Source organism: Manacus candei, unplaced genomic scaffold, assembly GCF_025592945.1.
Source record: "Manacus candei isolate 608988 ecotype Guabito, Panama unplaced genomic scaffold, ASM2559294v1 h1tg000017l, whole genome shotgun sequence".
In the NCBI taxonomy this organism is placed as follows: domain Eukaryota; kingdom Metazoa; phylum Chordata; class Aves; order Passeriformes; family Pipridae; genus Manacus; species Manacus candei.
Window position 1 is genome coordinate 11,409,714 of NW_026138065.1, and position 26,626 is coordinate 11,436,339.

The 26,626-nt window shown below is 59.2% G+C and overlaps 1 protein-coding gene across 4 annotated transcripts; it reads left to right on the top strand.

Moving 5' to 3' along the window:
* The first annotated feature begins 5,960 nt into the window (after nt 1-5,960).
* Nucleotides 5,961-25,581, top strand: LOC127469200 (spectrin beta chain, non-erythrocytic 2-like). 4 transcript variants are annotated; one of them, XM_051783241.1, is made up of 33 exons: nt 5,961-6,688; nt 9,769-9,876; nt 11,223-11,378; nt 12,061-12,192; nt 12,299-12,490; nt 12,572-12,655; nt 12,771-12,889; nt 13,044-13,158; nt 13,434-13,520; nt 13,808-13,923; nt 14,101-14,245; nt 14,454-14,557; nt 14,663-14,744; nt 14,889-15,017; nt 15,094-15,225; nt 15,479-15,735; nt 15,906-16,029; nt 16,196-16,390; nt 16,678-16,833; nt 17,319-17,539; nt 17,860-18,037; nt 18,357-18,500; nt 18,707-19,105; nt 19,436-19,555; nt 20,635-22,179; nt 22,585-22,665; nt 22,905-22,991; nt 23,115-23,206; nt 23,437-23,522; nt 24,067-24,133; nt 24,254-24,417; nt 24,698-24,832; nt 25,043-25,581. In XM_051783241.1, the coding sequence occupies exons 1-33, from the start codon at nt 6,260-6,262 to the stop codon at nt 25,276-25,278; spliced, it is 6,417 nt and encodes a 2,138-aa protein (XP_051639201.1). In that variant the 5' UTR covers nt 5,961-6,259; the 3' UTR covers nt 25,279-25,581. The 4 variants fall into 4 exon arrangements, with proteins under 4 accessions (XP_051639201.1, XP_051639199.1, XP_051639198.1 ...); XM_051783239.1 differs by having other exon boundaries at nt 5,973-6,688; nt 13,437-13,520; XM_051783238.1 differs by having other exon boundaries at nt 5,974-6,688; nt 14,892-15,017.
* Nucleotides 25,582-26,626: the final 1,045 nt, after the last annotated feature.

Sequence of the window (26,626 nt, forward strand, 5' to 3'; positions counted from 1 at the left end):
AGGACTGAAAGCGGTAATGTAACCCTGGGTCGAGTCTGTGGGAGGTGGATGTTTTCCCCTGCTTCCTTTGAGGCCATGCCAGTTATAGTTGGAAGCAAAAGCCTTCCACAAAAATGACAGTGGAGTGCTGTGGGGTGAGACTTTTCATAGCATGGCTCAGAGCAGGACTTGTCAGTGTGTCCTGCCCCTTGCTCACACCCCAGAAGGGCATTGAAGCCCAGATGGCCCCAGGGGTGCTCAGCACTTGGAAGAAGAGTGACCTTGCATACCTTATCCATCCCAACATCAATATCCCTTACATAGGTGCCCTTTGGACCAGCCCAGCTCTCTGGGACCAGTCTCCCCGCTGCATAGCAGCACCCAGCCCTGGGACAAGCCAACCTGGCTCAGAGCACAGATGGCAGAGGTGTGACAGCAGGAAGAAATGACCCCTCAGCTGCCCTCCAGGGCTGCCCTCTCCTCCAGAGGCTCCCTAGGGCTGGATAGAGGTGGGCTACTTGCACTTGTCTCTTGACTGCCTGTGAGCTGAGCTGCCCCTTGTGGGGTGGGAGTACCGTAGGGCTTACCAGCCCAGTCTTCCTGCTCCTCCATGCAGCCCCAAAGCCCTTGTGAAACAAGGGCTCAGGTGGGGATGGAGCACAGGAGCAGGCATGCAGAGCTGTCACTGCTGTCCCATCTGCAGGGCCTTATCACACACACACAGGCCCCATTGTAGGGCATGGTGACATCCTGGCTTTGGGATGACAGGTGTGCCTGGCATAGCCTTACCAGAAGTCCCCTCCCTCCCTCTGGGTGTCAGCTGGCAGATCCCTTCCCTTGCAGCCTGGCATCTGGCAGGCCCAGGATCGCAGGGGGGGCTTCCCCAGCTGCCAGCTAATGCTGCAAGAAGTGGCCTGGCTCATCCTCCTCCTTGCAAATGGGACAAGGAGGATGCCCAGCAGAGTCCTTAAACGGTGGTGTGAGGTGAGGAGCAAGGAGGCCAGATGTGACCAAAACTGCTCTTAGCTTTGGGGTTGTCCTGTGACGGGCACTAGCCAGTGAGAGCCAGCCCAGTCCACTCCTGCCTTTCCCACACGTATCCTATAGATCTGCTTTGGGTGGGAGTGCATAAGGTGGGCCAGCAGCACCCATGGGTGCACAGCACTGTTGCTTCGGCTCCCCAACATCACAGTCTTTTCTGCACCCCATTCCCCTGCCTCCCATAGCCCAGAGCTGCCTGCTCATCCTGGGGTTTCCCCTTCTCCCACCAGCTGCTCATGTCCATCCCCCAGGCATGGAATGGGGGCCAGGACCGCAGCCCATCCCCACCTGGCCCCACCAGCTGCCCTGGCAGCTGGGCTCTGGCCCCGTCTCCCCCTTGGCTATGCTTCACTCTGCACTGGGCCCACGGCTGCAGGAATGTCATTCCCGTCGGCACAAGGGGCCTTTGTGCAAGTGGAGACAGGGTGTGGGGGGCCCAGCCCAGCATCCCAAGCCAGGGCTGGGTAGAGCCACAGCTGAGGACATGCGGGTGGGCAGCAGCTGACACCGGCATGGCCCCACAGCTCCCACCAGGCTCGGTGGCGTGTCCACTACTGCAAGGGCTGTCAGGGAGGAAAGCCCTCTCCCCATCCTCCTTGTCCCTCTGACACCAGCAGCATCCTGCAGCCACCACCAGCCCAGGAAGCAGCACCAACACCAGTACAGAGCTGGAATCATCTTAGCAAGCCTCGGCACCTGTGCCAAAGGATGCTATGGGCTCAGTCACCCTACAGGGGGATTGGGAGGACTCGAGCATGGGGCAGGGGCCAGCAGTACCAGGCAGCAGCTGCTGGATTTGGTCTTTTCCAACAGCTGCTGTCTCAGCGCCAACAGCAGGGAACGTGCATGGGCTGGGGCTTTCCAGGGCCTGGCCGCAGTGCATTAAACAAACTATTTATAGTGCTCACGTCCCTCCTTGGCAGGAATGGCCTGCGTTCCTCCTGCGCGGGGGTTGGGTGCTTGGGTGCCACCAGTGTCCCCACCACCAGCACCCTCTGGGGTCCCTGCCAGAAGGGTAAGGTCTCCTCAAAGAAAAGACTCTGGCCACCTCTCCTCTCGCTTCCCTACCATTTCTGTAAGCTCCCAGTGCTATGCCCAGAGCAAGATTTGCAGCAAATCTCGTACACCTTGTGAAGAGGTACCAGAGGGCTATGCTCTTCTTCCCAGCATTCCTGCTCTCTGCCAAATCCTTTGGAGCCTTAATCATGCAACAGCCTCTTTGAGCACGAACAAGTGCCAATGGCTGCTCTGTCCCCTGTGCCTGCCTCTGAGACAGCACTAGGGTCTTGCCGTCCCATGAAGCAGAGATGCTGTTCTGGGAGCAGGCTGAGTGCTGGCAGGTTGCTCATGGGACAACGGCCAGGGACCCAGCCCACTCCCAAAGCCTGTGCCAGCTTTGCCTGTTGTCTGATGGGGCATAGGACTGCTCAGAAGACACTCCCTCCACCAACAGGCAGCACTAACCAAGAGGAGTTGTACCAGGAGGAAGCACAGCTGTGTCCAGCCCAAAGGCTGGCATGTCCCACACCCATGACCCTCCAGCTGTGCCTCCTACGAGGTGGTCTCCCAGTGGGTCATCCTCTCCCAGAGGAGACAGAGACATTGGTTGTCTGAGATCTGTCCAGAGGATGTGTGGGCTGTGAACTCACCCCTGCTCAGCAGCTTAGAAGGAAGCTTTGAATAAGTCGAATCTCCGGGGCTTTGGGATGGCAGGGAGAAGAGAGGACAGCTCTACACAGTCCTGCCACCACTCTGAGCGCAGACCCCTATGTGGCTGCTTCCAGCCCTGCTCTCTCATTGCCAGTGCTGCTCCATCCACAGGCTTCCCAGAAACCCACACGGCCCTTGCGCTGCCCAGGGAAATCTGCTCCTTGTTTGCTGATGTCCAGCTGCTAGCTGATCATCTAAGAGAAGTGCGTGCTATGGAGGAGTATACAGTCCCTGTTTGGACTCAGGAAGTGGATCTCAGCCCTTCCCAGCAATTAATAGCAGATAATTGGTTGTGCCATTAGTTGATAAAGAAAATGGATGCCTCCAAGGAAGCAGCCTTGACAGGTACCCAGCAAAACAGAAGCCAACCACCTGGTGAATAATTTTGAGCCCTCCCCATGGAGAGGGATAAAGGATAGACAAGAAAAAGTGTTGAGAGACAGAGCAGTGACTGCAGGACCAGAAAGTCTTCTGGGGATCAGAGAAGTTACAGCAAGGCTCTAAGTGCCTTGGCCCAGGAAATGCACAGGCACAGGAATCTGCTGCCCTAAATGTTGTGTTTTGAAGTAGATACTGGTGTGATTTCATTTTCTTTTAAGGTTGTATTCTTTTCCCAGCTCTGTGCCTGACTTGACAGAGAAGCAGGTTTATGTCCCTTCAACTCCCTGGGCTGTACTTTTGCCCAACTGTGAATGGAGGCTAAAGACCCTGACTTTCCAGACTCAGTAAGGTCTCTGCATTTTTGGCAAGAGACAAAAATCTGCCTTTTACAAGTCCCAAGAGCAATTAAGCCCTGCCCCACCTTTTGCCCAGTGCTGGAATGTTGCAAGCATCTGGCTCTCAAAGCAGGGTGAGAGCCTCATGCGCTCCCTCCCTGGGAAGAAACAGGGTTCTGCAGAGGCCACACACTGGAGTCCCTTTGTTCCCAAGGGATTTGCCGTCCCATCCGTTGTGCACCTCTGCAACATTACACTCACATGCAACATAACACTCAGAGGCAATGCCCCCAGCAATGTGCTGCAACACCTCTGCTGCAACATCTCTGCACTTGGCCAGCACCTCCCTTTCCCCCGTGGGACTGCAGGACAGGATTCCCCCAGCAGGGATGGTAGGATGGTCAGTTCCCCCAGCTCAGGCAGGGCTTTTCCTAGTAAGATGCTCCCAGGCGAATAAGATCTCCACTCTTCTCCATCACTGTGGTCACTAACACTGACCTGGGGTGCTGCACTTTTCACCCCAGTGGTCCCTAGCCTGCACAGAGAGTAAGACACTGCGAGGGCCCACTGCACAGGGAGTTGTCCAGCTGGGGAAAATCGAGGCACCAAGCGAGGCACTGACTTGCCCCAGATCAGCTGCAGCATAGCGAACCCAAGAGTCTGAAGAGGAGGCCAAGCATTGCACCCACTGCCTCCCTGATCAAAGGGGAGAAGCTCCCTCCCAGGGAAACATAAACCCTGACACAGCTGCAGCAAAGCTTTGGCTCCTGCTTCCTTCGTCTGAGCTCTTCCCACTCCCCGAACCACCACCGGCATGGGGAGGGTGGCAGCACACGGCAGAGCAGTGCGCCTGCTCCAGGGCCTTCTGACCATGGCAGACCAGGAGCCTGGGAGCCTCCGGGAGGCCAATCCCAAGGGGCTGACGTCAGCCCTGGTCCTTGAAGCTCTGGGGCTGTTTCAGCAGCACATGGTGTCCCTGTGAGGCACAGCCAGCCTGCTTTCCTCATCCATGGCTGGCTCCCTGAGAGCAATCTATGGGGCTGGGAAAGGTCACCCTGGCTGAACCAACCAGCCTTGGATGGGACGCACTGGGCACAGGACAGATTACAGCAGGCGGGCAGGGAAACAGAGCAGTAGCTTTCAGTCAGTCCCCCGTGTCTGTTCATTCTCCTAAATTCTTCTTGAGCGAGAGCCAAGGGTAGGGACTTGGCAGGGTTTTTGAAGGGAACAACAAGGGAAGGAAATGAAGACAGACAGCCACCAGGAACAAAACAAAGGTTAGGAGCAGGAGGGAAGTGGAAGGGCACAGACGTGACCATGGACCTTCCTGCCTGTACCCTCACCCTGGCTGCTTGCCGCAAGCTAACTCAGCTTGGGAACACAGCTGGAAATCATGGGACAGTGCTTACCATCCTGCTCTGGAGCCCCACATGGAGCCAGATCAATGCTCTTTCTCAGGAGAGTACCCATTTGCTCCTCAGGATGTTGTGCCTTAGGCCATCCCTTGCCCACTCTCTTGTTGGCCCACCTGGCCTGCATTCCTGGCCCACATTCCCGGCCCTTGTGGCAGCAGGGTGGCAATTGCTTGCACTGTCAGGGAATGACAGGTAAGAATATTTTGGACTCAGCTGCCTGCCCAAGGGCTTCAGCAAAGACCTGTAGTGAAATAGAATTCCATCCTGCCGGCCCACATTTCTGTGGTGGGCAGATGTTGATCCTCCTTCGCCCCCCTTCTTTCCCCAGCGCTGCCACCGCGACAAATGGGGTCTTGGCTGCTAAGCAGTATCACTTACAGGGAGCATGTGTCTAGCAGGGGAGGAGGGGGCATTTAAATGAACAGCTGGGGTTTTTTTGTTGTTGCCCCTTGCTCTGGAGCTGTTCTGGCCATTTGGGCTGGTGGCAGGTCCACGTTGAGGCAGCTGAGCAGTCCAGGCTCCTCTGGGACAAACGCCTGAGCGGTGGAAGCAGGAAGGATCTCAAGGAGGGTAAGAGTCACCAGGGCAAGAGGTGGGCAGCAGTTCCCTCCAGCGTTTCACCCTCGAGCCTGCCCCAAGCAGCGCCCCACTCTCAGGAGGGTGCAGACCCCCCAGGATCCCGCTCGGCTCAGAAGTTCAAAAACGTGAGGAGCTGCCGGGCACCCCCCGCTCCGCCAGGTTAGCTCAGGGGTCTGACGGTGCGCCCGCAGGCCCGGGGGGCAGCATGCCCGCCCCGCCGCTGGCCGCCCCGCTGCTGCGCGCCCTGCTCGCCCGCCTGCTGCCACTGGCCCGCCGGCGCCTGCTGCCGCCTCTCCGCCGCCTGGGGCGCCGGCTGCGCTCCCGGGAGAGCCGCCAGGCCCTGCTCACCTGCCTGCTCTGCCTCCTCAACCTGCGCAGGAAGGCGGACGACTGAAACCTGCCGGGCACGAGCAGGGACGGGACGGGAAGGAACGGCATCCCCCGGGCAGGGCAGGACAGGGCGCGGCGCCTCCCCCCGCCTCCCCGGCCCGCCGCGGGAGGAGGGACCGGGCAGGGGAGGGGACGCGCCCCGGTGGGGGCGGAGGGTCCGCCCCAGGCAGCCGAGGCGGGACGGCCGCCCGAGCCTCGCCGCTCCGGCCATGGGAGCTGGGCCGCCCCCCGCCCCGCTGCCCCCCACCACGGGGCTGCCCCGCTGCTAAGCGCCGCCGCAGCCGCCCGCCCCGGCGAAGGAGCCGGCGCCGCCCGGGCCATCTCCATCACCCGCTCTCCCGGGCGGAGGGGGCCCCGCACTGCCGCTTAGCCCCACAGTGCCCGGGCCGGGGCTCCCACTGCCCGCAGGCGGCAGCGGGGAGGGCGAGGATGTCGGGCAGCACGGCGAGGAAGGTACAACCCTTCACCATCAGCACCAGGCTCTCGCTGCCCAAGTGTGCCGCCGACTTTCCCGGGGCCGCCTGCCCCGGCATCGCCCTCGCCTCCGCCCTGGACAGCCACCGCGGCCTCCGCCGCAGCATCAACGAGCGCATCTCTCTCTACCTGGCCCACGCCCGGGCCGGCCCCGCCGCTCCCGCGGAGCAGCCCCGCAGCCCCGGCCCTGGCGAGGACCGGGGCACCGACGAGGACCGGCTGAACCGCAACTCCCTAGCCCGCTCCATTAAGAAGATCACGCTGTCCAACCGTTATGGGGAGGCTGGTGCGGGGAACGCGGGGAGACCCGGGGACCCTGCCCGGGTCGGCAGCGAGAGGAACCACAACAACAACAACAGCAGGACAGGGAAAGCTCAGTTCAAGGTAAGCGATCCCAGTACCTGTACCCTGCTCTCTCCCCGTCTTCCCTGCGGTTCCCTATTCCTGGCTGCCAAGGGATGGGTACGTCCTGGAGAGTCTGCGGCCATCCGTGCTTCCTTGTCCCCACGTTGTCAAGGCAGCAATCGTTGCAGGGCTCCTGGGGTAGTTGTTTTTCCCTCCCATGTGCCCCCCATGCACTTCTCTGTACCATCAGGCTGGAGGTCTTTGCGGGTGAGTGGAGATGAGCTTTCCCCAGGGCTAAGATGAGCCGGAAAAGCCTTGCCCCAGAGCCTGGCTACGGAGGGCTCAGCTCTTGGAATGCCTGTGATGATGCAGTTGTGTGTGGGGAGCTGGGAACTAGTTCTCCCGTTTACCAGAGGGGAAACGGAGGCTAGGAGAAGGGAAGTGACTCATGAAGGGCCACACAGCCAGGCAAATCTGGGACAAGGCAAGGAATAGGACCCAGGGCTCCCGGCACCCACTCCAGGTCTGAGTGCTAGCAAGCACAGAGGTACAAATCCATCAGTGCCAGAGCCCGGCAGACCCCCTGTGTGGCTGGGATGGAGTGGAAGACAGCTTGGAGACCTCAGCGTTGCTGGCAAGAGCAAGCAGGAACTCCTTGGGCTTCAACCCTGACCTGCAACAGCTGGTTTCCCGGCAGGATAGCACTAGGGAGAGCTACACAGCCCACTGCCAAAGCCCTCGTCTTCATTGCCAATAAAGGCCAGGCACAGCCTCGCAAGAGCTGCCGCTTCCTCCAGCACGCAAGCAGCTCCTCGCTGGGCGGCCGGAGTCTGCGCAGCCCAGGGGGCATCGGCATGAGGGCTCCCCTCTTTCATATAAGGTAGGGACATGTGCTGGGTGCTGTGGGACTCCCAGGAGGCTGCCAGGATCAGCGCCTCCTCCCTGTCCAGCATGGGCGTGTGGAGCTGGAAGAGGGGGGCAGGCTACAAGATGGAGCTTTGGGAGGGAGAGAGGGAGCCAGAGCTCAGGGGAAAACATGTGAGATGACAGCCAGAGGAGAGAAGGATGCTGTCTCCCACACAGGGCACAGTAGTGCTTTCCCAAGTGTGCCCCCCAACCTGTGGCTCTGCCCTTCACTCCTGCCCTGTAGGAATAAGGGGCTCCTCCAGGATAAGCACAGTGCAACCCAGGAGGGTCTGGCCCCACTCTTCTTGCTTGTGGGACGTCACTGGCACCTTCTCACAGCAAGCATATGTGCTGTGTTAATTTTACTTTTAGAAAGGAAAAGAAGCATTTGCAGAGGAGGCAGCTGAGGCTGCTGCACTCGTTTCACATGTGGCTTTGCTCATATTGTGAAGCCAGGGGTCCTGCTGGGGAGCATTTAGCACAGCACCTCATGGATGCTGAGGCAGGCACAGCTCCTTCTCCCAGCCTTCAGTTGCTGAGAGAGTTTGTTGTTTTGCTGGAACGAGGACCCAGCTCCAGCCAGAGGGACCAAGGAGGGGGGGCGGTCCCGGTGGAGCAGCTCTGCAGGAAGGATGAAGTCATCCTTTTGCTGGCAGCCCTGTTTTCCTGCGGCTGAGGATCGTGAGACAGGGACTTTAAATAAAGCTCCTGTGTCACCTGCAGGGTTGTCTCCCACGGCTGAGCCATAGTGGCTGGTGTGGGACGCTACTTCCTAGAAGAGGGGCTTCCTAGGGTCTTATGCTGCACAAGCACTTCACTTTTAGCTCCCTGTCGTTCCCTAAATGTGCATCCAAACCTCTCAGCCCCGCGGTTCAAGCAGGGGTGTGCCTTCCCCTTCTGGTACCCTCCTTCTGAGTTCTCACTGTGCCTGCTGAGCCATGATTCAGCCTCATGCCCTGCCTGCTCTTCCTGCCTGGGATGGGATGATGTGGCGTGGTGCAATGGTCTGTCCTCTGCAGCCACCAGCTAGGCTTTGCAGGCCCCTGGAAAGGTCCAGTGGTGCTGTTCTCCAAGGGGTTATAGGGCTGTTGGGATGTCTGTGGGGCTCTGAGCCTTTCTGGAGGCAGCAGCTCTAATGTTGGGGGCTGCCATCCGTGTTGGGACTCTTCTGCAGTCCTGCAGAGATGGTAGGAAGCCACATTCTGTGCAAGCAGGGAGTTCTGATTTGCCTGGGTTGGTTCCCCTTCGGACAGTGTCTCCAGTTTGCAGTGGCCTGAGCGATGGTAGGTTGGCTCTGGCTCTGGCTGATGCAGCACCCCATTTGCTGCCATCTCAGAGGAGGGGGTGTTGGAGCAGCACACATTGCCCACCACCCTATTTGTGTTGCCCTCTGCGTGCTTGGTAGGCTGTTAAGACAGCAAGATGGTCCCAGGGAGAGAGTGGAAGGAGATTCCTAAGTTGGCCTGCTATATCCAACAGCCCAAGAAAAGATCCATCTGTAGAGGATGAGACTTAATGCCCTTGGGCATGATCCAAACAATCCCACACACCTCTCCTGCTGGGGCTGGGCTCCATTAAGGATAAGGTAATGTGGAGTTCATCCTGGACCTCCTCTCTTTGTCTGGCTGCAGTTCCTGGACTTCCTTCCTCCTGCCTCTCCTGCTTCCATCCTCACTCCTGTCCTGTGGGAGCCCTTCCCTACAAGCCAGCTGCCCCCTTAACTCTTGTCTCCCAGCTAGGCTGAGGTCAGGGATTGGCAGCTGAGAGGATTCAGGTTCATGATGATGGAGTTAATGTCCTCCTGTGCCCTTGTGCCTCTGCCCTCCTGTCCTGGAGGAGGCCAGGGGAGTCTCACTCTGACCATCCTTAGATGACCAGGGACCAGTGATGCTGACTAAATGGGTTTCTGCAGGCTTTGGAGTCAATTCAAGGGGGACAGTGGGAGCTAAAACAGAGAAGATACTGGATGAAGCAAGCTTAGGAGCCCTTGCCACTTGCTGAACCTGTAGCAGGAGCTGTGGAGCCATTCAGAGGAGCCTGGCCTAGATGCCTAAGGAGGGGTGGGCAAGAGCCCAGCCAAGTAGTGTCTGGGTACTGCCAGCAGCCTCCTCTGGCCCAGGACAGGGGGAGGTGGGTGCGTGGTCCTCTGTCCCCTGCAGCTGCTGGGATGGTTGAGCACTGCCAGGCTCACAGCTGTGCCTTCCTGCCTCTAGGTCTTTCTCAGGAAGGACGTGGATGCAGAGGATGAGCAGCAGGAGCCTGGAAATCTTCAGACCAGTGTTTTCCGCTCTCCAGTGGACAGATGTTCTCCCTATTATGCGGTATGTCCCTCTGCCCTCACTGTTTAGGGGGGTCTGATGTACAACTTGGAGCTGAGCAATGATGCTGGTTGCTGGTGGTGTGCCCAGGTGTGGATGGAGCCTCACCTCTTTGAGTGAGTGAGGGGACAACCTGGGCATTATGGGGCAAGGGGTCAGCCCCCTGGCCAGCATTCACAGGTTTTATTGCTTCCAAGGGAGCCAGATTATGGGCTCCTGGACAAGTCAAGAGACTAAAGATCCCAGAGTCGCAGGAGGGCCTGAGAATCTGTGTTGCTATTAAAAAAAAAAAAAAAAGACAGAGGATTTCTGTAGTTCTTGTGGTTAGGCAGAGCAGGCTTTGAAAAGTGACTCGCATGCTGTCAGCAGGGCAGCACATGCCAGAGTGCTTAGAGAGCCTGAAACAGTTGCCTGAACCCCACTGCTCCGCAGGCTCCTGGGAAATTGCACCCTGATGGGCTTGGAGGCAGGTGGGACACTGTGGGGCAGCTCACACCCAGTCCTCTCAGGGTGGGAGAGCTGTCCTAGGCTGACCCCAGGGGCAATTTCTGCCTGGTGAGAGGAGGCAGCAAGCCCTGCACCTTTTGGTTCCTCCTGAAGATGCTCAGTTTCCTGTTTGCCACCAGTTAGTGTGCAGTTAGATCCCCATCCCTGGGCAGAAGGGTGGGAAGTGAGTGCGCGGGTGATGGTGCTGCCCCCTGGGCTGTGTGCAGCTGGGGCTGAGCTTGGATGAGGGCCAGCACTTTCACTGGCTGACCTTTGATGTCACCCCTGGCAGAGCTGGAACCCTGACAGAGGGTTTCATCGGTGTCAGCTGCCCACAAGGCCAAGTCCCAAGGGAGACACTGTGCTCTCTGCCCCCTCCAACCACTCACTGGGGATGGGGATCTTGGATGCCCCCAAAGGAGTGATGAGTCTTACCAGGGACCTGCCCCATGGCCTCCCCATCCCATCCTGGGCAGCATCCCCCAGGGTGACACCAAATGGAAGCTGCAGACATGAATGCTCCTTGCAGAGATGTGCAGCCTCAGGCTGGAGAGACAGCAAGCACTACATCCACCTCCAGTGTTGGTGTGGGGACCAGCCTAAGTGCTGGATTGACCCAGGGCTGAGGAACAGCCCAGCAACTCCTGCTTGGGTTCCAAAAGCTACCAGTGTGGCCTTGGTAGAGGGGAACAGTGCCTTGCTTTGCTGGGGGAGAACCCCAAATATGTTGTTAAAGGAGTGGGATCAAGGACAAGGCATGCTTAAGTACTTTGTTTCCAAAATGCTCCTGGGACGTGATGGGGAGGGCTTCCTGGGGCATCACACTGAAACCCCCCATGCCCCACCACCTCTGCTCTCCCCAGCTGGCAGGATCCCCAGTGTCATCACCCCAGAAAGAGAGTCCTAAGGGCAAGGAATCCACTGCAGCACCAAGATGCAGTGGACGAAGCACAGTGGGAGCAGCCCTCCTCCTCGACCCAAGTCCTCTGGTAGCCCAGTTCAACCGGGAGATGCTGCAGGTGAGGCCAGCCTGGGCCCTCGCCCAAGGGGCTGCATGGGATGTGGGATGGGGGGGCCACCGGCAGCCTTTCATGTGAGCTGTGGGGTGGGGTGCTCAGCAGGGAGGGTTGAACTCCCGGCCCCGAGCGAAGCCATGGTTGTGGCATGAGATCATGTTTGGCTGCCTCTCCCTGGCTGTCAGCCCCAGGGAGAGGGGGTCAGCCCACACCAGGGCCCTGCTTCCTCTTCATGTGCACATGCTCCTCCCAACCCCCATCCTCCTCCTCCTCTCAGATCATGTCCCTCCCCAGCAGCGTGGGAACCAAGATAGTGGGGCGGGCTGCTTCCATGCCATGGTGGGAAGAGTGCATGGAGGTTTGCAGTCGGGAGCAAGGTGCAGGGGAAAGAGATGCTTTGTGCAGGGATATTCTGCACAGACTGGCCTGCTCGAAGGGGGCCCAGCTTCTCCTGCTGGGCTGATGCAGATGCTGGAAAGAAATGAGATGCTGCTTACATTCAGACCCCCATTGCTGTGGATGCTGTCCTGAGCACCTTTGCTGGTCTGTTGGTTCTCAGAGCAAACGGGTTGTTAGCTGAAAGGGTGCACTCCTGTCCCTGTCACAGTTAGGGAGGGTTTGGGCTTGGGTACCTAAAGCCATGTCCTTGAGGCTCTGGTGCCATGTGGCTCTTCCTACATTGCAGGCGGAGGGCTGGGTGCGAGGCAAGTTGCGGGACCTAAAGGACGGCTGCGATCTCCAGGACTGGGAGGAGGTGGCTCAGACCTTGCAGCGGGACATGAAGGATTTTGAGAACACTCTGATAAAGCTCAACCAGGTGAGGCCAGGCTGTGGCATGGCTCCCATTCCCCACAGCACCTGTGTCCCTGTTGCATCCTCTGGAGTGGAGGGTCCCTGGGAACCCCTGATGCTTGGCCCCACAGATGGGTGAGCAGCTGATGTGGCAGGCAAGCCCCAGTGCTGAGGCAGTGCGGAGGCAGCTGCTGGCCCTGCAGGGTCAGTGGCAGCTCCTGAAGCAGACAGCTGCCAGCCAGAGCAAAGCCCTGGGTGGGCTACAGAGTCTGCAGGACTTCAACAGGAAAGCTGAGCGGCTGGAGGCATGGATCAAGCACAAGGTGGGGGGGGTGGGAAGCATGGTCTGGGGAAGGGGACAGTTTGGCTGTCTCCCCACCTTCTCACACCTTCCCCTGGCCCAGGAGGAGAAGCCATCTCTGGCAGCCCTTCTACAGGAAAGCCCAGACAAGATCCAGCTCACCCGCCGCATCCTTGACTTGAAGCAGGTGAGAGGCTGCTGGAGAGCTGCCAGCATGTGGGGGACCCTGAAGCTCATAAGGCTGGGGCATAGCACAGATCCCTGAGGAGGGATGCTGATGTCTTTCTCTCTCCTTGGGCCAGGAGGAGCAGCAATTCCAGAGTCTGCACAAGGAGGTGAACAGCCTGGCCCAGAAGCTGGAGAAGCAAGGCAAAAGTGAGAGCAGGAACATCTCAGCCCGGCGCAAGCACCTCAACAAAACGTGAGCAGAGGACACATAGGCTTAGCAGGACCAAGCCAAGCACCAGGAGCTGACAGGCTGGGAAGCAGGATTCCCCAAACCTGCTGGCCCAGCTCTGCACAGCTCCCCAGATAGGCACGGACTGCCCTTCACCTTTCCTCTTCCACCTGCGCAGGTGGCTGCGGCTGCAGGGGACTCTGAAGGAGCACCACGAGACTCTGCAGCTGGCCCTGGAGGTGTCCGCCTTCTTCCAGCAAGCGGATATCCTGCTCGGGGCCATTCATGCGAAGGTACCCACACTGGAGCCAGGTGCACCCTGCTGTGCAGGGCTGTTGCGTGGCCTGAAGGAAACTTGATGGGCAGCACCTTGCCCTTGTCCCCTGAGTGGGGGCTGCTGCGGTCCCAGCACTCTCAGCCTGAGGCTTGGAAAGGGAGCTGGGGGATGGGGCCTGATATAAGAAGGGGAGCCAGAGTGGCAAGTGCAGCTTTGCACTGTTCCTTTCTGCTGGAGCTGAAAGCAGGGCCCCATCCTCCTCCCACTACTGACTGCAGCCTATTCTTACAGCAGAGCAGCATCTGCAGCACAGGGAAGTCAGTGGAGGGTGTGCCATGCCAGGATCGGGATGTCAGGGACATAGCCAGCCAGGTGATGGTGAGTGCAAGACTCTGCTTCATCCTATGAGCCCTGGGGAGCATCCCAACGGAGGGGAGATGTGTGCCTTCCCAGGTCAGCTCTGCCACCAGCAGAGCTGGGGATGCTGTGGACACCCCACAGCTGTGTGGGTGGCTGAGGTTGCGTGACAAATGGGAGAGCCTCCACAGGGACAGCAGAGGACTGGGCTTGGCACTCACTGCCTCTCCTGCATCCACAGGACCAGTGGTAGTTCATCCCTAATGAGCCCTGCCTCCATCACTTCCCAGCTGCTCTCTCTTCTCCAGATGCTGGATGTGACCGTGTCCCAGCTCCTAAACCTGCAGCCCAGCCTGGCAGCCCAGGTCACCTCAAAGCACCAAGATGTCAAGGAGAGCTGGGCACAGCTCCAGCAGGCACTGAGGTAGAGCACAGCCAGGCAGGAGCCCCGTGACTGCAACCCCAACCCCCCAGCACTGGAGCCAGAGGCTTGGGAAAGACCTGGATTAGCCCCTGGCAGGCTGTCTCTGGGGCACCAGCTCTACTTAAGGTGTCTATTCATCCTCTGCTCCACTGGTCCTCCCTTGCCTCCCTTTCCCAGGTCAGAGAAGGCTCCAGCCCTGGCAAACATTTCCCCAGGGAGCAAAACTGTGGCTCTGAATGTTGAGCCCCAAGGAGATAATAGCAGCCATGGGACTGTGGGAAAGGAAGCAGGAGCCAAATGGACAAGAGGACTCGGGAGCATGGTAAGCATTGTCTTCCTCCAGACATCTCCTGTGCCTCCACTTCAAGAAGACAAGGAAGCCTGTGGGAAAGGGGTTCAGGTGTTGGGAAAAAGCTGAACATGCCTGGATCTGGTGCCACTGCTTATGGGAGGTGATAAGTGCTAGGCCCAGAGCAAAGCAGTGCATGCTTTGGGCTGGACAAGAAGAAATGTGAGCCTTTGTGTCACAGGTGGCAACAGATGTGCTGGGGAAGATGGCAGAGCACAAGAGAGGGGAGGAGAGCAGCCCTTGCTCCCCAGTGGGACAGCCCCCTCATGGAGGGGACAACAAAAGGTACCAGCTTGTGAAAGTGGCATGGAGTCAGAGGGAACAGGGATGGGGGTCCCCTGTGCAAGGGGGGACCTTGCAGTCCTGACTGTCCCTCTTCTCTCTCTGCAGGAGGAGGAGAGAGGCAGAGACTGAGTGGGGAATGCAGCAGCTGGAGGTCCAAGTGCAGGATGTCTGCCAGGCAGTGAACACAGTAATGTCTCCCCAAGAATTCCCTTTGCTCCCTCTGCATCCCCCTCCCCTATCAGGGGAAACAGTGTTGGGGGAGGACTCACTTCCCTGACGCCTTCCTATCCCTGGTCTGGGTACTAACCCAGCATGTCTCCCTGCTCCTCAGCAGACTCTGTCCCTATACAATGAGAGTGTGGGTCCTGGAGTCTCCCCATGTCCTGTGGAGAGCCTGAAGGCAGCACGGATACAGCAGAAGCCCCTGGACCACAGCTCCAGTGTCAGGGCTGTGCTCCTGGTGAGCCCACCCCGGGTGTAAGGTGGGGTGGTGACACCAGGTGGGGCCCATCCTAACTGCCCTCCCTGCCTCCCAGGAGGGGCCAATGCCAGGGAGGCCCCCGGGGAGCCCAAAGGTGAAGGCCATGCTGCGAGAACTGGGGGAGTTGTGGGAGGACCTGCAGAGGAAGCACCAGGAGAACGGCGTTGTGCTGCGAGAAATCGATAAGGTACATGGAGGCAGGGCTGGAGTGGGCATGGGGTGTGCTCCAATTGCAGCAGCTTGCTTGGGATCAGCAAGTGAGGCTGGTGCCTGTGGGGACCAGAGCTGCAGCTCCGGCGGGCCTTGCAGCCTGCACGCTGCTCCAGTTGTGCTGCCCAAGCTGCCAGTGCCCCAGGTACCCGCAACAGGGTGCCAGCATGGCTCCTGCCTCCCCTGGGTGGCTCAGAGCCAGGCTGATGGGCTCCCTGCTCTCCCTGAAGGCACTGAGGCTGGTGGGGGAGCTGGACCAGGCTGAGCGGTGGCTGCAAGCTGTGTCAGGGTCGCTCTCAGAACCAGCCACCATGAGAAGCCCGGCGGAGCTGCGCCAGGACCTGGAAGAGATGGGCCAGCTGGAGAAGCAGCTCCTGACGTGTGGCCTCAAGCTACAGGCACTGCGGGAGGAAGCAGCAGGCGAGTCGCCCACTGAGCACGAGGGGGCGAGGAAGATGCAGAGGAAAGTGGAGATGGTGGAGGAGAAGTGAGTCATGGGGGAAAGTGCCACTTCCCCGGTCCCTAGGTTGGGTGGGGAGGAGGCTGCTCACCTCGAGGAGGTGCAAGGAGGCACCTGATGAGATGTGAGGAGGAGGATGCTCTCCCTGATGAGGTGCAAAGGCCACCAGCACCTCTGATGGGCACCTCTCCCCACAGGTTGGCACATGTGCAGGCAGCCCTGCGGCGCCGGGCAGCAGATCTGCGGGACTCCCTGGTGCTGTCTGAGTTTCTGCAGGACCTACAAGAAGAGGACGCACAGAACCAGCAGGGATCTGCAGCGGTGAGCAGCACAGCCAGGCATCCCTTGGGATCACACAGCACCTGGGACTGGACCAAGGGTTGGTCTGTGGCTGGCAAGGGGACCCTATTGGGTGCTCCCCTCCGGCCCAGCTGCCTGGGGTGTCACTCCCCATCTCTCTTATGCTTGGTGTTTCTGCTGGCTTCAGCCAGGGAGCAGGTGTTGCAGCTTGCAGGGGTCTTTTCCCCTACTGTCAGCCCAGGCTGAGCAGCCTCCGAGCAGTAAGGACATGAGCAGCCCCTTGGGAGAGTTGCAGGAGGCTGTGGAGATGCTGAATGATGCAGCGAAGGAGCGGGAGCGAGTCATGGAGGTGGCAGCGGAGATGGAGAGCCTGGAGCATCTGGTAGAGAGTGGAGGCGGGGCGTCTGGGGATGCAACTGGGGGGTCCACCTGGAGCTGGACATGCCAGCTAGTTGGGACAGGGCATGCACCTCAGCTGTTCCAAGTGGGATGCATGGGAACTGCTCCGTGTGAGGCTGGTATCCCTGTCTCTCCCATGGCTGGCACCTTTTGCAGGTGCATGGCAGGGTGCCCCCAGGCTGGGGTGGACCAGGGCTGTGGGGCAACTAGTGACACAGTGGGTCCCACAACATGGCTAATCTCCCTCTGTGTCCCCTCCTGCTCATCCAGGTGGCAGAGGTATCCCCTCAGCTGGAGGCCCTTCGATGCAGAGCCAAGGTGTTGGCTCAAGACATTGCTCGAGCAGAGAGCAGCTTCACCACGGTGAAGAGCGAGAAGGACCTCCAAGGGCTGCAGGGCTTGCTGAGCCGCCAGCAGGAGATGGAGGTGAGTCAGGGGAGCGCTGTGGCAGGGTGGTGTCCTGGCTGACTGGGGCCGTCCCAGTGAGGCACTGGCCCCTGGGGGGCCAGGTGTCGTAAGCCTTGGCACACTGTGGCAGGCCAGGCTGGAATTTTCCAGTGGAGCCAAGCCCTGCCCTGCTCCATTCCCCTCTGCTAGCGAGGGCCTGGCAAGGGGAGAGAGCTTGCATCAGCTGCCATGTACCAGCCCCCAGCTGCCAGCACCTTGCTCATCTTCCCACTGGTGGGGAAGCAATTCTTGAAAGCAGGGCAGGGAAGCCAGGCAGTTCTGTGCTCTGCCTGTTCTCCCCACTGAGGGTAGCTCTTCCCACTCTCTGCAGCCTGTGCACCAGCATCCTCCCCTCTGTCCCTACATCCTCCCCTCTGTCCCTACATCCCATAATGCAGGGGAGTCCAGCCTGGGTGCAGAGGAGTTGGGTGCATCCTGAACCTTTTCTGCCTTGTGATCCTCAGCATGCAGTGTCAGAGACCCTGCAGGGACAGTTGGAGGAGCTGGAGAGGGCAGCTGCCCGCTTGCAAGAGTTGTGCCCCACTCAGCAGTGCCCCACCAGCCGGCAGGTGCAGGAGACGCTGTGGGCATGGGCAGGGCTGCGAGAGCTGCTGTGGGAGACTCGGACCCGAGTGCAACAGGCCAGCCGGCTGTGGCACTTCTTCAAGGATTATTTAGCCATGATGTAAGTGGCAGTGAGCCATCGGGGTTGCTTCTGTGGTGGTTGAGGAGGAGCTGGTGAGAGCATGGCATTGCTGGAGCATGGGCTGCTGGCAGTGCTGGAGCTGTGGCCAGGCATGACTGTGGGGAGCACAGAATGAAGGTCTGCACTGGGCCTGCCTGCTGTGGGGCAGCCCTACAGCATCTTGCCCTGCCCCAACAGCCTTGCCACTACCCCAGCAAGCTGCTTCCACCCATTTCTGAGCATGGGAATGACTTCTCTGGGGCCTGTAGGGCTGAGGAGGGGCTGGGTTGTTCCTCAGTCTGTCTTTCATGTGCCCACAGCTCCTGGACAGAGGACACACGGGCTCAGATCTTCTCTGAAAGCCCAAGCAGCCCCAGCCTCCCAAAAACTCCATGTGAAGAACTGGAGAGGAGGATCGAAGAGAAGCTCAAGGAGTTTGAGGCACTGGCAGCATCAGGGCAGCAGCTGGTGTCTGAGGAGCACTACCTGAGTGCAACAGTAAGGACAGGGGAAATAGGGTCAGGGCAAACTCTCAGTGTACCCTCCAAATCCTCTGGAGACAGTCCCTGAAGGAAAGAACAAGTTATGGGTGCAAAGCCCCAGCAAGAGGGATAGGGCCAGCTAAGCATCCCCGGGCCTGCTCAGGGCAGGAAGGAGTTTCATCCAGCAGTGGATGCTGAAACCTGAGCTGATGTAACTGTGACTGTATCCCACTTCTCAAACCCTCTTAAACTGCTCTATAGTGAAGTGTCCTGGTAGGGCCAGTGTCCCTGCACCGGGGTCCTTGCAGGCTGCCCAGCATCTCTTCTCCCCTCAGATAAAGGAGCGCTTGGAGGAGCTGCAGAGCATGCTGGGCTGGGTGCTGGTACGCTGGCGAGCACAGAGGCACCAGCAGGACCTGGAGAGCAAGGAGGACAGGAGGGACCCAGAGAGCTCCTCAAGCACATCCCTTACCAGCCAAGTGAGTACCCAGACATGTCGAGACTGTCAGGGAGCATGACCAGTCTCGAGGCTGAGGGTAGCAGAGGCACGGGATGGAATGGGTGGTGCAGAAGTAGAGGATGGATGTGTGCCAATATCTCTGAGAGTCTCTGAGGTTCAGGCAGGGCAAAGGCTGTCGTGAGAAAGTGCCTTCCTTCACATTCCTTCTCTTACCTTGCTCCCCAGGAGCAGCACATCTCATGTGCACTGTCCCATCTGGAAAGCGTCCACAGCCCAGTGGAGTTCATGCCCTGCTCCCTCCTTGAGCCTGTGCAAAGTTCAGAGCCATGGCTGCCAGGGGAAACAGCCATCTCCGCACTGGCATCACCCCTCTCAGAAGCCCCATCGGGAGTGGAGCAGAGCTGGGGGACACCCAGCAGCAAAACACCTCGTGGTGCAGGATCCCCCAAGGAGCCTGTCACCTGGGATCCTGCTGAGACCTCCACGCTGCTGCTGCCACCACGGGGCCCCAGTGGTCTCGGGGGGACGGTCAACCTCATCCTCAGCGTTGGCAAGAAGGGTGAGAAGAAGAAGGCACAGCCGCTGGCCGGCGGCGAGCGGCCAGGGGAGGAGGCACTGCGGACGGTATGTGCAGGATGGTAGGCGGCTTTGGCAGAACCATGGGTGAGCACCCAGCTCTGCCACGCAGCCAGGGCAGCTCTCCAGGGCTGTGCCCCCATGCAGACTGGGAGGCTGTGAGGGCTGTGGTGTAGCCCCCATGCTTCAGGCTATTTCTAAGTGAGCTATTGGGGCTGTGTTAGTCTCAGGAGAAGGGCCTTTGACCATGCCAATGCTGAGCGATGCCTGAGGGCTGCGGACCAGCTTGTGCCACCCACTTTGCCTGTGCTCTCCTGCTGCAGCTCCTTGCCCTCACTGCCCTCAACTCTCTGTGTCTCTCTCTCTCCCCCTGCTCAGCTCCCCGCCACTAAACTCTCAGGCTGTAAAACCTTTTGGAAGCGTTGCCAGGGGCTTTTAGGAAACACTTGGGGTAGTTTAAAGCGAAAGAGAAAGCCACCTCACCAGCCAATGGAAGAGGTAATGTTCGAAGGCTGCATGCTGGGGAGAGTGGCTGCATGGCATGAACCTGTCTGCTACCAACCCTCCTGGCCATGCCACTGTGCCCTGTTGGCAGTGGTCCCTCAGGAGAGGGAAAACTCTCACGGTGCTGTGGGCTCCAGAGTGTGGGTGCTGAGGCATGTGAGAATGGGGTTCAGACAGGGCTGGCTGCAGTTTGGCCCCCTGTGTAAGTGGTTTTGGTGGCTGTGGAAGGCACAGCATGCTGGTGGCCAGTGGGAGAGCCTCCCGGCTCCATTGCTATGGGGCAGCAGCAGTTCCTTGTGCAGACGACTGAAGAGGGGGCAAGGGTGGATGGGGCCGTGTGACATGCACCTTTTGCTGGGGGCGGGTTTCACTCCAGCTTGCATGGCTTGCAATGCTGGAGCTGGGAGCCTGGTGATTTGTTCAGGCTTGCATTGGTTTGTTGCTCCAGAGCCTGTGTAAAGGTCTGTGTGTGAGGAACCCCAAGGGCAGCCAGGCTGGGTAGCCTGAGAAAGAGGGCAGGAGGACAGAGGGCATTGAGGCAGGGCAATGGGCTGCCAGCCTAAGGGGTATGAGGAGACACTGCTCCAGCTCCTGCAGACTCTTGCAGCTGTAGAAACACAGGAGAGGGGCTGTGGGGAAGGGAGGAAAGAGTCTGCACTCAGCCCTTGCCCTTGCATTTGCTGCTCTGCTGCCTGTGGCATGTAAGGGTGGCAGGGATGGGCAGCAGTGACTGCTGTCTCAGTAGCCACCCAAAAGTGATGGCTTGGAGATCAGCAGTGCCAGGGAAAAGCCGTATGGCACAGTCAGCTCCAACTGTACCATATCTGAGGGACTCCATAACAGGCAGAGCTTCCCCTGCCTGCCTCTAACCTGCCGGCACCAAGGTGGGAGCAGCCCTCAGGGGGTTGAGGTGAAGCTGCTCCCAGCTCTGCATGTGCTGCTGGTGAGCATTTTCATCTGCCTGCTCCCCCAGCTCCTTGCTTTTCCAGGTGCAGCATGGAAAGGGAGCAGTTGGCACAGGGTGGTAGAGGCTCCAGCAGTGGGGATCACCTCTCCCTTCTCTGTTTCCCTAGGTGCAGGTGGAGGCCAGGAAAACCTCCACCGCAAAGCAGCCACCTGCTGTCGTCCACCGCCCTCCAGCATCCGGCAGTGGGGTGCCAGCTGTCTCCCACACCATGCCTAAGGCTGGGGCTGGCTCCCTCTTCAACAGCCTGCAGCGGCGGGAGCAGGCAAGGGCAGAGCAGGCCCAGCTGCTGACGCTCCAGGGCATCATGGGCGAAAGCTCCCTGCGGCCCACACCCGAGGAGCACCATGGCCCCAGCAACACGTGGCCTCAGAAGTGTGGTCGGAGAAAGGGGGGTCTGGGGGCAGCTGCTGCCGGACCCCAGCTTGGAGAGCTGCTGCTCTATGTCAGGAACCCACTGGTGCAGGACATTGATGCCGAATGCGGGGCAGCCCCCCAGGACCCCTGCCTCTCTGACCCAAAAACCACATGTCCCCGCCTTTCCCTGGGCTCAGTTCTCAGCCTGGAGCTTCCCCGGGATGCAATGGTCCTGGGGTGCCACCGAAGGGCTACAGCATGGCAGCAGAAGGCAGAGGGGCAAGAGCACAGGCAGAGTGGGGGGATGAGGCCAAGGGAGCCCACAGGCACACATGGGGTTGGATGGCAGGAGGAGGTAGATATGGATGGGTGCAGTCCCCAGGGACCCAGCAAGAGTCTGGGGACAACCCCCAAGAGTGAGCGAGGAACGTGGTTTGAGGAGGTGAGCTTCAACCCCAGCTACAGCCAGCACAGGGCATACCGTGCTGGGGAGGAGCACCAGATCCTGCAGCACTCCAGCAGCATTGGTAAAGACCTCCCGGACTTGAGGCCAAGCCAGCCATCCCACGTCAGCATGCAGCATGAGTGGGTCAGTCGAGAAGGGGATGAGCTGGCCACCCAGCTTGGCCAGGATGGCAGCCCCAGTGCCACTGGCAGGGCCAGGCATCGCAAAGCCACTCGGCTGGAGCTTGGATCATCCCCTGTGAGAACCCCAGGCAGGGCAGGAGCCATCCCTGGCCCTGCCTCCACACCACGGCCAGCCAGCAGCAGCCAGCCCAGAAGGTCCTCGGCTTCCCCCACTGCCCCTACCCAGCTCTCTGTCTTTGAGTGGGCGCTGGCCTCTCCACAGCCTCACAGCCCTGTGCTGGGCACTGAGGAAGTTTGCCATCCTGCCCATGGCCAGTTTGAGGAAGAGGAGGAGGAGCTGCAGGCCATCTGGGATGGGGCAGATGAGCAACAGACACAGAGCCCACCAGGAGGCAGCTGTGCCAGCCAGCGGACAGCAGGGAGCAGGACAGGCAGCTTGCCCAGCCCCAACACCACTGTTGGTGGGCCCCTCATCCTCTCATCAGCCAACAACGTGCTAGTGGCCCAATTCACCCTTCCCACCACTGCCCGGCTGCTCCACAGCCCGTCAGGAGAGAAGAGCCCCAAAGTGGTGCACAGTGGCAGCGGCAGTCCCAGTGGGCTCAAGGTTTCCCCCCACTTGGAGGAGCTGGTGTCTGCAGTCCCCTTGGATGGCTCCAGTGCCTGGGATCGGCGGAAGCATGGGCAAGAAGAAAGAGAGAGCAGCAATGTAAGAGCCACAAGCTGGGGACTCTCCCTCAGGGTCTGGTAGGGGGTTGGGGAACACCCCAGGCAGCAGCTGGGTTACCCACGTCAGCAAATGTGACCCGTGTTTGGGGACTCCCTGACTCCAGTGGCCCCTTTGCTCCAGCTGGTGGGGAAGAGCTAGGTGCTGAATTTGAGGTCTCTGCAGCACACACCCCACTGCCAGCCCTTAGCCTTAGCAAGGCAGCACTTCACCCAAAAAGCTGACTGACAACCCAGCCTCTGCCCATGCCAGGAAATTGTTCCTGTCATCCCACTCCCACCTTGGCATTGCCCATCAGGAATGGGTCAGATAGACTCCATGTGCCTGGAGGCTGAGCTGGCACCATTGTCCTCAATGTAGCTTCGCTCACCCTCTGTCCCATTCCAGGTTCTTCCGGGTAAAATGGAGTTTCAGATGATGGAGGGGACACTGGAAAGGAAGCACGTATTGCAGACAGGAGGGAGAAAGGTACAGGCATGGCTGTGGGGCTTCTTTGGGACAGGGGTGCTGGGACATGGCAGGAAATGTCCAGGTTTTGGGGCAGGAGTGAAGCCAGGGATGCTCCTGGAACTACCACAGCAGTGCTCCTGGCCATGCTGGGAGGGCAGAGCCCCAGAGGGGCTGGGTTGCATTTTGAGTGGCAGGAGACCACCTGTCTCCTCCCAAACCTGTTGGTATCACAGCTGTCCCCTGTTTGTGTCCCACAGGCCAGCTGCCGAGCCTGGGGCCTCTTCCATGCTGTGCTGATGAGGCAGACACTGTGCTTCTACCAGGACCGCAGGGACAGCCTCAAGGTGCACTGGGGGAGATTTGGGCAACATGAGAGGGAGTTGGCAGCAGCATGCCATTGCCCCCATGGCCAGGAAAGGCAGAGCCATCCAACCCCACTGTTGCTCTTTCTTTCCTTTATGCTGCAGAGCTCCGTGGTGGCCCTTCCCCTGAACCTCTCTGGAGCAATCTGCACCCCAGATGCTGAGTACACCAAGAAGACCAACTGCTTCAGGCTTCAGTGAGTTCCTGACCCACGGCAGTGGGGTCTTATAGCCACAACCCTCCTCAATGTGTCCCTTCTGGGGCAGACACTTACCAATATCCCCAGCCAGGGCCAGCTCAGTCTAGTGCTTAGATGAGCATCTTCTTCTTTCTTTCACACCTGCTTCTCTCCCAGTCTGGTGGGGGCTGTGGTATCTGCACCCCACATCTGTCTCATTGCTGACTTGTTGTCCCCTGTCTCTGAAGGCTGCAGGATGGCTCTGAGTACCTCCTGAGGGCCCCCTCCCAGCCCCTCATGAACGAATGGGTCTCAAAGCTGCAGCAAAACTCAGGTGAGCAACCCTTGCTGGCAGAGCAGAGGCCCAGTTCTATGTGGTTACCATGTTGGTGCAGCCCCTGCAGAGGGGGTCAGAAGAGAAGCAACGAAACGTTGTCTCTGATTTATGCATCCTCCTAACCTGCCTCAGGAACAGCAGTTCTCTGCTAGGCAGGATTTGGAGGCTTTGTTTTCATACCACATACACAGTTATAAATCAGGAATAGCTCAACTGACGTCAGTGGTGCCTCAGCAGCAAAAAATCTGTGTCAGTAAAATTATAACTGCGCCTTGGTCTTCCTCCATCTACTCTGTGGGGCCTGGAAATGCCTTGCTTGCCCTTCAGGCAAGGAGACCTGTAATACTGAAGTTTTCCTACTGCTGTACCCACACCTGAGAAGGTTCAAGCCCTGCCATGAAATCCAAGGCTCATTGGCAGGACCTACAGGAGGAGGTTGGAGAAGCCAGCCATGAAGCATGGGCACCTGGAGCAGGGACTGGCTCTATGGGACAGCCCTGTGCACTGCCAGCACCCAGCAGGATGTTTGCTGTGCCCCCAGGTTTCCCTGAAGTGGATTACTTCCAGGCGGTGGCACAGTGTGTCGAGGGCACTGGTGGTACTGGGGGGTGAGTAGCCAGGAGCTGGTTAGCCAGCTCTCACTACAACTCCCACATTTGCTGGTGTGTGCTGCTCCAGCAGGACATTGGTGAGCCAAACTGGTTTAGCTAAATCTCTGCTACTTTCAGTTTCAGCAAGGTCCCCAGCCCTGGGAGCTCCCACCTCCAGGGACATAATCAGGTCATGACCACCAGGAGCCAGGAGATCGTGATGTTACCCTGCTCAAACACCCAGCTGCAGAGGTCTCTGGGCAGCCAGGATGGCCCAGCCAAGGGGACTGTGGCAGCAGCAGGTGACTTTCCTGTCTGGCTGGGTTGCCACTGTCCCCCAACTCCTCTCCCCAGCCCAGGGGAGGAGGTAGCCAACTGGTGGAGGCTGAAGGCTGTCGGTCAGTCTTGAACTCAGTGGTATCTGGGCTAGCAGTCTCAGGGTGTAGGGCTTGGGGAAAGGATCAGTTACTTCCCTTCGCTTCCTGGGATGAGATAATAATACATTTCCCTGTCCTCTTTGGGGCTGACACAGTGGTGTCCTGTGGAGGCCTTGCCTTGTGACATGTCTCCATTCTGCTTCAGAGGATGCTCAGGGGGCTGGGCACAAGGAGCAGCAGTGGTCACCCAGGGGGTCACCCAGGCTGTGGGACAACATCTGCCAAGAAGATGACTATGGGCTGGTGACCAACAAGAGGAGGTCCTATTCCTTCACCTCAGGTATGGCTCTGGTTTCACTGTCACTGCCAGGAGATGGCACCACTGCCTCTGTCCTCACAGACAGCGAAGGGCAGATGCGATGCTGCTCAGCACCCACCCAGTCCTACATACCTGTGCCCTGGGCTGCAGCCCCTCACCTGGGGAGGGCTCTGAGGGGCTGACAGGGCCTGCTGGCACCCTGCCCTCCCCACTGACTGCTCCTTCTTGCAGCGACCTACCAGAAGATCACCCCAGTGGTCATGCCCAAGGAGCCAGTGGAGGCCGGGAGCAGCTACTCAGTCACCCTGTACATAGGGGAGCAAGTGCCAGCCATGCCCCGGGCACGCTGTCATTCCTTTGTGGCCCAAACAGGGAGCCCCCGGGACACGCTAGGGGAGAAGACCACCAGCCCCCTTCGCCCCAAGAACAAATCTGTTTTCAAGAAGTTCTTTGGGAAGAAAGAGTGAGCCCCAGCCACAGGGAAAAAGGTCCTAGCCTGCCTTTTATCCTTCTCTGGGTACCATCCTGGCATGGTCTCTGCTCCCAGCACCAGTTCACAGCTCACTGCCTCCCCACAGGAGAGAGGCTGTGTCAAGCAGCTCCACTTCAGCCAGCCCCAGGGCTGCACTGTGCCCCAGCCACCACAACCCCTGACCTCAGCCTGGTGCTGAGCACCTCTCCTGCCCAGTGCTCTCTCTGAGTGCCACTGGCTCCCCAGGCATCCTGACGACACACAGCACAAGTGGAGGGATGATTGTTTTTATTAAAAAATAAACAGCTGCTTAGTCTGGGAGCTCGTTCATCCAGCAGCACCCCTCTGCACAGGAGGAAAGGGGCTCTGCAAGGTGGTCCTTGCTGACGAAGGGGGGGAACTTCAGATCAGAAGGGCCCTGCAGTGGGCTTTAGTTTTGCTTGGGAAGAAGCCTGAGCTGTCTGGTGCCTCTCACAAAGATGCTTTGACCTGTGATTCCTCTGTACCTGCACCCAGCCCAGCTAATCCTACAGGGCACCTAGGCCCCTTTTCCCTGTTATGGGAGCTCGGCAGGGAAATCACTACCTACAGAGTAAATCCTGCTGCCTGCACAGCCCTGCCAGGCCTGTCCAGCCTTCCTCTCGCAGAATGGCTGCCAGCCCAGGTCACAGCAGGTGAATGCTCTGTGCCATGGAGGGAACCAGGGGAGTGTGGCTGGACCTTCAGGGCTTCCTTCAGCCCAGATATTTTTGAAGTAATTGCACCAGGCCATGCTGGTTTCGGCTGCCCCAGTTCCTGCCTGTACTAGGAAGGGGAAAGAGCAGCTGGTACAACCTGCCTTGAGCATGTACCAGCCCTGAGGGGAGAAGAGGAAGTTTCCAGGGATGTGGGTAGCAGGGCCTCTCCCTGGCAGGCTGCAAAGTTCGGCCATGCACACCGCTCGCCTCCTCAAACACATTGTGGGGCTTAAAATAGAAGTGCTGGCTGCAGCCCAGCTCTGCAGTAAGGGCTGGGAGAGGAGAAATGCTCCCGCCACTCCATCTCCCTCATGCAGTGTTCCTGGGCCTGGAGACAGGCAGCAAGGTGGAGGTGGGCACACCAGTATCACCAGCAGAGGGGCTGTCTCCATATTCCCAGTGAGGTGTGGGAAGAAATGCTGGTGAGAGTGCTGCTGTGTGGGCAGGAGTATGCTTTCTGTGCTTCCCCTGTGCCTTCCCACCCTCCACTTGGCTCCATCACTCTTGGCTCTGACACCTGTTTTCCTCCAACACCAAAGCTCAGCTGCCTGCACTTCCTTAATGGGAAGAGATGAGTGGGATGGGAGGTCTGGGCAGGAGCCAGGC